We start from the raw sequence: 12,134 nt of genomic DNA on the forward strand, positions 1-12,134 counted from the left end.
TGACTGGCTGGGCCACCGCAGAGGACACGCTTTAAAGAAAACCTGCTCCATCTCAAGCCCCAGAGGGAGCATGCAGCCCAGCCGCCCAGCCCGGGCCTGGCTACGGGGACACACCACCACCCACAACCTCAGCGCTCCTAGGGGCCCTCCCTTCAGCACCAAGACAAGTTTTAACTCTGTTTGCTGGGTTTTCCAGAAGCCTCTCAGCTGAACGGTGTCCCTGGGAGAGGCTCATTTCCACCCGCAGTCTTGGGGCCCACTGGGCCCGTCACCCAGCAGCTCAGAGCCTCAGGATGCCCTTTAGGAAACGGGAAGAGGCTGCAGCAGGAGGAGAAAGAGGCTTCAAGTCAAGGACCTGGTACCAGTAGGCAGGCGCAGTGGCCCATGTTGGAGAACTGGAAGATTTCATGTAAAAACCCAGTTTCCCAGTCTCTTCTGGAAAACAGGAGATCTGTACCTGGGCCATGTTGCCGCCCAGCACCACACAGACGTGCGTGGGGGCTGCTCCCTGGGGTGAGGTGGCTGAGGGCACCTTTGTATACCAGCCTGTCACAGGCCCTCAACAGCTCCTCTCTACACGTCAGAGAAGACACACATCCGCCCGCAGCTTGCCAGCCCACTGTGGCGGCCCTGCCAGTCATAAGCCCCATTGTCTGCTGGCTCCCTGGGCCCAGCTACCCCCGAGGGGTGCTGATCTTTCCTGCCTCACCACTCTGCGCAGACTCTTCTGCCTGAGACACACTCCCACTCTGCAGGGCTCCTCCTCCTCCTCCAGGGCCCGCAGAACACCAGTGCCTACCAATGGGAGCCTGCCATTGCCCGGACTCGGGCAGGCTCCTGCTGTGAACTCTCCCTGCACAGCTCGATGTCGTTTGCCAAAATACAAATCTCGAGATTTGGTCTGCTTACCGTCTGTCTTCCCAACGGCTAGGGGCTAAATTATGTCCCCCTCGAATTCCTATACTGAAGTCCTAACTTTCTGTATCTCAGATGTGACTGTATTTGGAGACAGGGCCTTTCAAGAGGTAGTTAGGTAAAATGAGGTCACTGGAGTGGGCCTAGTCCCGTAAGATTGGTGTCTATAGGAAGAGGAGATTAAGACACAAACACACACATGCACAGGGGCAGGACCACGAAAGGACACAGGGAGAAGACAGCCATCTATAAGCCAAGGAAAAAGGCCTCAAGAGAATCCTCAGTGGACACGTGCTACCCCAGTTAAAGATGGGTGTCCGGCGGGCAAAAACAATGCACAAAGCCAGCCACTATCTGTGGAGCTCCTGTCCTGAGTCAGATACTGCGGGCAGGGATTACGCAATCTAAGCCTAACTCCCTCCCTGAAATCAGACTTACTCACCCCACGTTGGCACTGCAGGGCTGAAGATCTGATGGGAAATGGCTGCCGAGATCAGAAGGGGCTGTGCTGAGTGAGGGGCCTGGGCTGCCCGACTGGAGACCAGTCCCTGTGCTAAGCCAGGTGACCCTCCCAGGAACTGGGCTAGTGGCCCCTGCAGCCCTGGCCTACTCACCCTCCTAAACCAATGCCAGGCAGCGAGAGCCGGCGGTGCAGAAGGGGTGGTGCTGCCCTGCTGAGCACTCAGGCCAAGGTGGCGCTCGGCATTGCCTTCTACAGCCCCGTTCAGAACCTCTCTCCCTGGCCTGGACTCTGTTTCTCCTGGCATCTCAAAGGCTCAATAAAGAGCTGGTGAAAGACAGATGAATGGCGGCCCGGGCCACTCCTGTGAGTCCTGGAGCACAAAGGTGACGTTGTATGCCCACTGTTTTTGCTGCAAGGACTCTGAAGTAGTTTCCTTGGACCTGGGTCCTGTGAAAGAGGGCTAGAAGGGCTCTGACCTCTGTGCCCTTCACTCTTGGTGGCTACTGAGCAGCACTGCTGGGGACTGAAGAGGCAAACAGAGACTCTGGCTTCTTACTAACTGTCCAGCCATGAGCAAGGGGCCTGCTTCTCCACTTGTAGGGTGGGATAAGTTAGATTACACAGAGGTGTTTCCCGCCTTCCCAGCGCAGGCCTCCTCCCCACACAAGTGCTCTTGGCACTGCTGTGGGGCCAGAGAGGAGTACCAGGCACATCGCCACAGAGGAGGGGGCTGGTCTGGGCTTGAAGAATGGCATGGACAGTGAGAGAGAAGCGAGGTCCCAGGAGAATGCACAGTGAGAGTCCCCACATCCACGGTACAAGTGCAACACACGGAGTTCGCGCAGGAGCCGGCAGGGCCTGCATTCCCAGTCCTGCAGCCTTTCCCACTGGCCACAGCGTTCAAGAGAACATCGCAGGCCCTGGCTGGTTGGCTCAGTGGTAGAGCAATGGCCTGGCGTGCAGGAGTCTGAGGTTTGATTCCCGGCCAGGGCACACAGGAGAAGCGTCCATCTGCTTCTCCACCCCTCCCCCTCTCCTTCCTCTCTGTCTCTCTCTTCCCCTTCCGCAGCTGAGGCTCCACTGGAGCAAAGTTGGCCTGAGCACTGAGGATGGCTCTGTGGCCTCTGCCCCAGGCACTAGAATGGCTCTGATTGTGGCTGAGCGACACCCCAAGATGGGCAGAGCATCACCCCCTGGTGGGCATGCCAGGTGGATCCTGGTCGGGCGCATGCGGGAGTCTGTCTGACTGCCTCCCTGTTTCCAATCTCAGAAAAATACAAAAAAAAAAAAAGAGAGAACATCACACTCCTATTCCAGCCTTCCCCATGGGCTTCCTTTTCTTATTCCCTCCCAGCGCCTCCTTGGACAGCACCCCCTCTGGGAAACCTGGCTTGGCTCTTCCTCAAGATGGCCCACTCCTGGCCACCCACCATGCTGACCGTGAACTGCTGCTCCATGCCTTCTTCTCTCCCACAGGGAAGTGCCCTGGGGCAGGACTGTCAGTCCTGAGCCCGGAGCTTGCTGAATTGGATGGACTAGTGCCCCCTTCTTTATAGTTGTCTTTAAAGAACTAGAGCCCCCAAAGGCATGTTATTAGGAGACAGCTGTGCTGCGGGGGTAATGACTCTGGTGCCGCCTGAGGTGGAGGAATTTCTGGGAGGCGCATACTAAGCACCAGGCTTCTTGGCCCCCACGGGCCTGGGTTCATCCATTTGTTCATTCCAGTCTGTTTCACTGAACTCCTTCATTTATTCATTCACACAAGCAACACTTCCTGTTCCATGGAAATCCATCCCTTCAGGCTTGGCAAACTATGACCAGGATGGTACGCTGAGCCCTGAACCCCTGGGCGTAGGCTCAGGGTGCAGACACAGAGACACCAGGAGGCTTAGGGACGCTCCTCAGAACACCCTTCAAAGGTGAGCAGGCTGTCTCTCCTGATGCAGCTACTCTCCTAGGGGCCACGTGGCAGCCTCTTTGTCCCACTGACAGTGACCTCAAAGGCCCTCTGCTTACAGGCCTGCCAAGCAGAATGACCAGACAGTTCCCTTCTGCCACACAGCCCAAGAGACAGAGATGCACTTTCAAACCTTACAACCAGCCCCATGCATGAGAAACCAAGGCTGAGGGAGTCTTGGGCAGGTGTTTTGGGTTCAAATTCCAGCTCTGATACTTGCTAGTATGGAACATGCCAAGCTGCACTGCTACCCACCCTCCAAGCCATGGTTTCCTCACCTGTGCAATGGGCATACTCCGAGGCTGGGGGTGAAGTCCCAGCCAGCCTTTCTGGGAACTTCCTAGGGCCCTTTTCTGACTATTGCCATGGCTCCTGAGTGTTGCCTCCCACTGAAGAGGAGTAAAAAGAGTTCTTTCTGGGTTCTTACTGGAAGAATAGAATAATATAGATCTCCTTTTTTTTCTCATTTGCCGAGAATCCATTAGGTTGTGATCAGTAATTAATAAAAAGTTATTAAAGGTCACCAAAATTTAGCGACCCTAAATGAAAATCAGCAGGACCCACGTCAGGGTTTGATGCAGAATCTGGCCATGCCATACAAATTCCTGGCACACAAGTGGGGGCAGCCCAGGGATACAGGAGGCTGGTGCTGTGGCAGCCAGGGGCTAGGGTCTCCATCGCTGATGCTCTGGCTTCTCTGAGGTGCCTATCTGCCCACAGTTCTGTGACACGGTCAGGTTCGTTTGCTGTAACTTGTGTGGTCATCGATGAGGGCAGTGAGGCCCATTGACCCAGTGAGGGACTTGGGGCCTAGAGTTTCCCAGGCTGTAAGCTCTGTGCGCTCTGTGTGCAATCCCCACCAGAGTGCGAAAGCAAACCACACACAACCCTCTCCAAGCTGGCAGGTCCTGGAGCACCGTGTGGGAGACGGGCCTCTTGCCATGAATTTGGGCCACGCAGGAAGCTTGCCGCAGCCTATCCAGGAACACATAACCTGCTGGGTCACTTCAGGGTTACAAGACAGTGTTTCAGAGATGAACCGGGTACCTATGCCTATTGTCACCCCCAGAGTCAACAAGCAGTGACCTGTGGCCGTCAGGAGTGACAAATCCACTTACCCTCTCACTGACCCTCTCTGGTTGGACTTCATTAGTGGCTGCTTCCCCTGCACAGGGGGGTGCGGTCCCAGTCCAGCATCCAGGCTGCCCGCACAGTGGGAGCTGGTGCTCGGGGCCCTGCCACAGAACGGACGGTGGGCGGGAAGAGCAGGACAGTGCTGGTCGTGCCAGGCCCTATGCTTGATCAGCCTCTTGGCAAGGGGTGTCTTCAGCTGTGCGTGTGCCCCATGGTGCCGAGCTCTCTGAAACTCTCTAGGGGCCGAGTGGTGAGGGCAGGCTCTGTGCACCGAGACGACCACGGGCAAGGTGCACACCTCCTCTGTCCCTCTGTCCCCACTGAGACACAGGTAACAAAGCCCAGCTTTGACAGACAGCTCCTGCACCGAGGCAGCACTCAGGAAGCACCGGATGTGAGGACATGGGCAGGAGTGAGGCTGGTGTACAGGAACCTCAGCTCCGCCTGGCCAGGTCCTACGACCACTCTCCCCACCCACAGTGCGCCCCAGACGGTTCCCAGCTCCTCTCACAGGGCCTCCTGGCCACACAGGGCAGCTTCTTTGAAGGGAGCAGCTGTATAAATGTGGGGTTTCTCATCCTTGAGGTCCCCCTGGACTGTCTGGGAACGTTCCCCAAGTATCAGAATGAGCTGTCCTTTAAGCCTCTCTAATTTCCAGAATGTCTTTGCAACACACCGTGGACCTGTGTCCGGAGCTCCATCTCTCAGGCTGGCATCTGTAGCTGCATAAGACACTGTTTGCACATTACATTTCAGCGCCCACTCCCAAGTCTGAGGCCCAAGTGTCCTTCCTGAAATTCCACTAGGAGTTATAAGTCATTATGGGCCAAACCCTGCCAAAGGTATGTTTTATTTGGTTCAGACCATTTTAATTTTTAATGAGGAAATTTTACATAAAAATTAAATCGGGTAAAATTGAATGCCTAGGCCCACACTCCCATATAGCACATGTCGGCTGGGCCAAGGGCTGGGACAAGTCCCTGAGCTGCGCCCTGCTCCAGGGAGCCTTAAAACAGGGATTTTTGGCCCTGGCCGGTTGGCTCAGCAGTAGAGCGCCGGCCTAGCGTGCGGAGGACCCGGGTTCGATTCCCGGCCAGGGCACACAGGAGAAGCGCCTATTTGCTTCTCCACCCCTCCGCCGCGCCTTCCTCTCTGTCTCTCTCTTCCCCTCCCGCAGCCGGGGCTCCATTGGAGCAAAGATGGCCCGGGTGCTGGGGATGGCTCTGTGGCCTCTGCCCCGGGCGCTAGAGTGGCTCTGGTCGCAACATGGCGACGCCCAGGATGGGCGGAGCATCGCCCCCTGGTGGGCAGAGCATTGCCCCATTGTGGGCGTGCCGGGCGCATGCGGGAGTCTGTCTGGCTGTCTCTCCCTGTTTCCAGCTTTAAAAAAAAAACAAAAAAAAACAAACGGATTTTCAACCCCTGGTCTGAAGACCAACGCCAGTTCCCCAGAAATTTCATGCTGGTCTGCAAAAAGAGTTAACCATTCATTTCTGCTCTGGATGATTTCTGCCTTAGCAGTCCCTGAAATAATTCTCCTATTTTCGCCAGTCCCCAAGCGGAGAAAGGCTGAAAATCCCGGCGCCACACGCTGGGTGCGCCACCCCAGGCCCCCCATCTGCAGCCAGCACGGCTCTGTCCTCCTCCACCTGGCACGGCATGGCTTGGCTTTACTGAAGACTCTTTCACAATTAAGGAACTTCAAAAAGGTTAAAAGTAATTCTTTATGGGAGGAATCTGCAGGAAAAGACAAGCAGGAGGTGGGGGTGGGTGGGATGAAGGAATCTGACCAGTTATTTTTAATAAAAAGCTTAAAAGCCACAAACAGGAAGCAGACCTATTAAATAGACAACACTGAACTAACAAAGGAATGTGAACTCCAGTTGACTGAAGCAGCGTCACCATGTCTCCACATCTCCCCTCCCTCCACTCCCACCCAGAACCCAGGGCCCCCACACAGGACTCCTCCTGCATTCTGGCCTGTGCTGGGAACACCCCCGACCCTGAGTGTGCCTGGGGCGAGATAATAGCGAGCTGAGGGTGGATAGCATGATCCTACCCACCCCAAAGAAGCAGACAGACATGTCCTTCCCTTTGCACCCACAGAACCCAGTCCACGCAGCCCGGGGAAGGCACAGGCACTCGGTACAGCCCACAGCCCTTCCCTCCAGCAGCTCTGCCCTTGCCCTCCCAGCACCCTGCAGCCGTCCTCCCCAGAGAGCTCCCAGAGGTGCAGGTCCAAGACCCTGGGGACTGAGGACTGGACTCTGCCTGGCTCAGGCCCCATGAGCGTTCCCTGGCATCCAGACAGGCAGTGGGTGCCCGGTTTGGCTGGGGTGAGGATCGGAGCAGCTGGCACTGGATCAGGAGGGTAGAGGCTGGAAGCCCACTGTCAAGGCTGGAGGTTCCCGAGGGTGCGTCACCTCAGACCCCAGGGGTCTCTCCACAGGGTGCCGAGGCCTCAGAGCACAGCCAGACAGCAAAGCCCAGTGCCGGGAAACAGCGCTCCGGTGGACTGTTCTCCCTCACGAGAGGACAAATGAAACTCGTGGCTCTCCGGGCTTCAGGAAGGATCCGGGAAGCAGGGCTCCAGCAGGCCTGAGGGAGAGGAGGTGCTGGCTTGCTTGGTGAGTTGGCCGGCATCTGGGAGTCCTACTTCCTAGCTGGAGCGAGGGGACCACCTTATTTGGAGATTTTACTCAAAAACCTACCCACACATCTCCACGCACAGGCCCTTCCTGCCCAACGTCCTGCCCTCAGCACACACCAAGCTTCCTCCGCCGGTCTCCCTCCCTCTGGGCCTGCTCTTCGTCAGGATCCGGGCAGCTGGCTCCCTCCCGTCCACCCTCCACTGTACCATGCCCTCTTTAGGAAGGTCTTCCCTGCCTGCCCGGTCCAGACAGCACACTTGGCGACTCTCTCCCCAACTGGTCTTTCTACACCCGTCTAGCCTCACTCAGTGTGTGCACGCCCGTCCCCTCCCGACCACAGCACTCGTCTGGTACGCAGTAGGACGACAGGAAGACGGGTGTGGGAGGAGCACAGGACTGCGGGAAGGGCCGGGACAGCTATTTCCAGTAGCAAACACACACGTTGACCCCACTATGTACAACACCCAACTCAGACCGAGTGGAGGCGTGGCAGAGGCTGCTGGTCTTGAAAGGAGGTGGCAACTCACACTCTGGGAAATCCTACCACTACCAAGGCTGTGGTCTCAATCACCAGCTCCCTCCTTTCAAACCACCGGTCAGATCAGTATTATCCCCACTTCACAGACAAGCCACGTGAGAAGTCCAAGTGTGAACCCCTATCAGACCTGACACTGGCTCAGAAACAGATGCTGACTCCACACCAGGCTCTTCAGCCACGAGTGGGTGGGACCAGAGGCCACAGGGGACGGCGCTCTGCATGCCAGCACAGGAAGGCTTAGAACCCGGAACAGAAGGCACCGCCAGGGCGCTGCTGCTGCCATCTCTACCGGCCTGCCAGCACCCAAGAGCAAGAGGAAATAGCCATACTCACCAGGGATGTGAATCTTAAACTTGCCACTCTGGCCGAAGGAGCTGTCAATGATCCCCAGCTCCCCGGTGGACAGGTGCACCTTGAGCCCCACAAAGAGCTGGATGTTGGTCTCCTTTTTGAACAGGGAGCGGCCGATCACGCTGTAGTCGTCTATTACCTGTTCCCACACACCCATCCCAAGAGAGAGGAAGCATCAGTGTGTGCTGGTCAAGGCCAAGGCCCGCCACACCCTCCCAGGTGACAGTCCATCTTACAGATAATGGAAGGCACTAGAACTGTTACGATGGCCAGACCCTTGTCATCATCACACTCATGACCACTGACACCTACAGAACCTACCAGGGGGTCCCCAAACTTTTTACACAGGGGGCCAGTTTACTGTCCCTCAGACCCTTGGAGAGTCGCCACATACAGTGCTCCTCTCACTGACCACCAATGAAAGAGGTGCCCCTTCTGGAAGTGCAGCGGGGGTTGGATAAATGGCCTCAGGGGGCCGCATGCGGCCCGCGGGCCGTAATTTGGGGACACCTGGCCTAGGCTGTGTACCAGGCAGCTGTAAACGCTTCATGTGAATCAACAGGCTTAGCCCCTTGGCAGCAACATGAGGGAGGCACTTTCTCCACTTTACAGGTGTCGCAACCGAAGTACAGGCCATCTGTCACTGGTCACAGAACTCGTAGGACAGAAGTAGCCGAGAACCCAAAGCCACATGGCCTGCACCTGCCTCTGCGAGGCTACCATGCCCCACCTGCCCCCAGCACTAGTCTAAGAACAGCTAATGGTACTCTCCTCCTGTCAGCTTCCCGCCCACCCCAGGCTGAGAGGATGATGTACATGCTTAAGCCTTTCCAGAATCCTCCTCACCCTCTTCCTGGTTTCCCCTCCCATGAGGAGCCTCTGAGAACCTGGTCTCTGTTGCCCCATCCTGCTACATGCACACACATTCCTGCCCACAGCCCCCTTCCATAGCCTCACTGCCCCCTTCTCTGTGACACCCACTGTCTCTGTCAGCAGAAGTCCCATTTCTCCCGGCCCTCGGCAGAGCGCATAGCCCGCTGCCTCTCGGTGAGGCCGGGCTGCACGAATGAACATACATGTGCATGAAAAAGTCAGGTACACCCCGACTTCATTACGAGCTGTGTTCATCTTGAACCTTTCCTCAAGAGACTGAGAGTGGGAAAGACCAAAGTGTTATTCTCCACTTTCTGAGCTCTCTTGAAGCCCAGATACTCCGTTTGGGGGAGGTGGCATAGCCAGGAGACCCCCACCAGGGAGCCCTCCGGTCCTGCCCATCTCCTCTCCAGGGCCTGTGCCAGAAAGCTGCGGGGCCTCTAGGTAAAAGAGAAGGGGTGTGCGTGTGTATACATGAGTGTCCAAGACAAGACCCTCCCCCACGGGAGCTCAGCAGGGCTGACACAATTTCTTCCTGAGATTGGCTGCCCTCTGGAACAGGGCCTGTGCCCCACCTGGCCTCTGTCACACAGGGTGCTGCACAAGGGCCACAGGAGGCAGTGGGGAGCTCCTCGTGTTCTGTAGGCCCCTGCACAAGGCGGGGTCCTTTCTGGGGGTAGGGTCTGGTCTGAGCAGGCGCGGGCAGGGCAGCAGCGTGCGGCCAGAGCTCGTCAGGGGCGGAACCTGCTCCCCCCACTGGGCTCCCTCGGACACTCCTGGCGACCCCCATGGGCCAGGTGGTCCTCAGTCTCAGAAACATCTCACATCTGCCCCAGATTCATCCGAGGACCCCAGATGAATTGTTTTGAAAAGGAGAAACTGTCCTATTTACCCTAAAATCCTTTTGAAAAAACATATCCTATTCTCTTTGATTCATAGTGCCAGATAAAAGGTACTTGCATTCCTCCTCTCCGTGTGATGGATGAGTTGGATGCACATAATGATAAAAATAATCATTTCCACTTGCACAGTCCTTCACAATTCAGAAATCTCATTCCCGCACGTGAACTCCTCCTCATCCTTCTGCACTCGGCTCCTGCACAGCAACGCTGCAGGCTGTGGCTGCCCGGGGCTCGGCCCTGCGGGTGGGCACTGCCGCCCGGGGCTCGGCCCTGCGGGTGGGCACTGCCGCCCGGGGCTCGGCCCTGCGGGTGGGCACTGCCGACTGGGGCTTGGCCCTATGGGTGGGCACTGCCGCCCGGGGCTCGGCCCTACGGGTGGGCACTGCTGTCTGGGGCTCGGCCCTGCGGGTGGGCACGGCCACCCGGGGCTCGGCCCTGCGGGTGGGCACTGCCGCCCGGGGCTCGGCCCTCTGGGTGGGCACTGCTGCCCGGGGCTCGGCCCTGCGGGTGGGCACTGCCGCCCGGGGCTCGGCCCTCTGGGTGGGCACTGCTGCCGCCACTGCAGCACAGCAGGCATCTGGCAAGGCTGCTGGGTGAGCTGAGTGCAGACGGTTCCTAGGACAGCGGAGTCAGGACGATATCCCCAGCCTCAAATGTTTCCCCATGCGTTTCCACACACCCCAGCCCCCAGGAACCCCGTCGCCTGAGAGGCCGGGCCCACCCACTCACAGTCAGCAGCTCAGGCAGGCACAGGGGGTGCCCAGGAGCCAGTGGCTGTGGACTAGTCATCCACATTCTCCACGACTGAAGGTACTCATCGCCATCTCCTAGGCCCAGCCCAGCCACTGCTGCCGAGGAGAAACAGCGTCTCGTGGCCCCTCAGCCCCCTCATGGCCCCATAGCCCCCCATGGCCCCAGTCCCCCTATAGCCCCTCATAGCACCTCTTCATCCCATAGCCCCCTCAGCCCCCTCATAGCCCCTCAACCCCCCATGGCCCCAGTCCCCCTATAGCCCCTCTTCATCCCATAGCCCCTCAGCACCTCAGCCCCCTCATAGCCCCTTCGGCTCCCCATGGTCCCTCAGCCCCCTCATAGCCCCTTCGGCTCCCCATGGTCCCTCAGCCCCCTCATAGCCCCTTGGCCCACATGACTCCTCAGCCCTCTCATAGCCCCTCGACCCCCCCATGGCCCCCGATGGCCCCTCAGCCCCTCAGAGTCCCTTAGCCTACGCTCACTGAGGCATTAGGGGGCCTCACCGACCCATGAGTACCTTGGTCTACAAGGGTTTTCATTCTTTCTTTGGAGAGGGCAGAGCTGAGCTCAGAAGAAAGACCTGAGCGGGCTGCAGCCACCTGAGTCAGCGGCACAGCAGAAATGCAAACCCAAGTCTGCTGGGCCTTTGCAAAGCAAGACCATGGCTGCCTCGTGCCAAGCTGGAGAAGCTGGGGCACAGTGTGGGTCCCAGGCCTTGGCTATATGGAGACAGAGGTATCGGAGACAGAAGACCTGCCCCAGCACCGTGGCTGGCCAAGAAAACAAAAAGGACAGTGTTTGCACGCGGAGCTCCCACCCTTCTCAGATAATTATCTTCTACAGACACTACTGTGAGCAAACAGGCAACCCAGGTAGGTGTGTGTCAGCGAATAAGTCCTCACCAGGTTCGCAGTACCGTCCGCCTTTCTTCCGTTGGAAACCGGCCGTGCACACGGCGTGTAGATGAGAACAAACCAAAGCTTCTGCTTCTAGGGACGAAGCAAAGCGAATGTCCGCACCCCTGCTGCCCCACTGCCTGTGGACTGTGTTCTGCAGAGGCAGGGTGCTCCCTCTCTGCCAGCTCCTAGTGCCCAGCAAGGGCCCTGGTCAAGGACTCCGAGCCTGCAGTGTCCCCAGATGCCATGGCTCATCACAGCCCCCTTCCTCATAACTCCTTGGCCTGCCTCTGTCTTCAGAGGGCAGAGCTCTCTCTGATGCATGTCATAGCTCTGTTTGTTACTCTTCTTTGCCTCTGATCGGGATATAAGGCCCACGATGGCAGAAACGCATCCTTTCCTGTAGCTGCGGCCCGCACTGGATGCTCTCTGCACGCTGGAGTAGATCCGCAATGCACACCACACCTTGGCTGCTGGGAGGTGTGCAGTGCTGGCTGTGTCTGTGGTCTTTCATTTTTCAGTAGCTTCATGGAGGCACAACCGATACACAACGGCATGCACGTATTTAAGGTACATCATTTGAGAAATTAGGCTATACGTACATATTCATGAAACCATCACCACAATCAAGCTACTAATCATACCACTCACCCCCCAAATTTCCTCCTGTTCCTTTCTTCCCTCCTCTGCCCCCTCCCTCC

The 12,134-nt window shown here is 57.5% G+C and overlaps 1 protein-coding gene across 4 annotated transcripts in view; it reads right to left on the bottom strand.

Moving 5' to 3' along the window:
- The window catches only part of EEFSEC (eukaryotic elongation factor, selenocysteine-tRNA specific), a 310,890-nt gene that overhangs the window by 36,618 nt on the left and 262,138 nt on the right, over positions 1-12,134 (bottom strand). For 3 of the 4 annotated variants that reach the window (XM_066352209.1, XM_066352212.1, XM_066352210.1), the window contains exon 6: positions 7,992-8,148. The exons of the other annotated variant lie outside the window; for it this stretch is intronic. In XM_066352209.1, the coding sequence (XP_066208306.1) occupies positions 7,992-8,148 (157 nt within the window). The remainder of the gene's footprint in view (positions 1-7,991; positions 8,149-12,134) is intronic. 4 annotated transcript variants of the gene reach the window in all.

Source organism: Saccopteryx leptura, chromosome 11 (assembly GCF_036850995.1).
Source record: "Saccopteryx leptura isolate mSacLep1 chromosome 11, mSacLep1_pri_phased_curated, whole genome shotgun sequence".
NCBI classification, from domain to species: domain Eukaryota; kingdom Metazoa; phylum Chordata; class Mammalia; order Chiroptera; family Emballonuridae; genus Saccopteryx; species Saccopteryx leptura.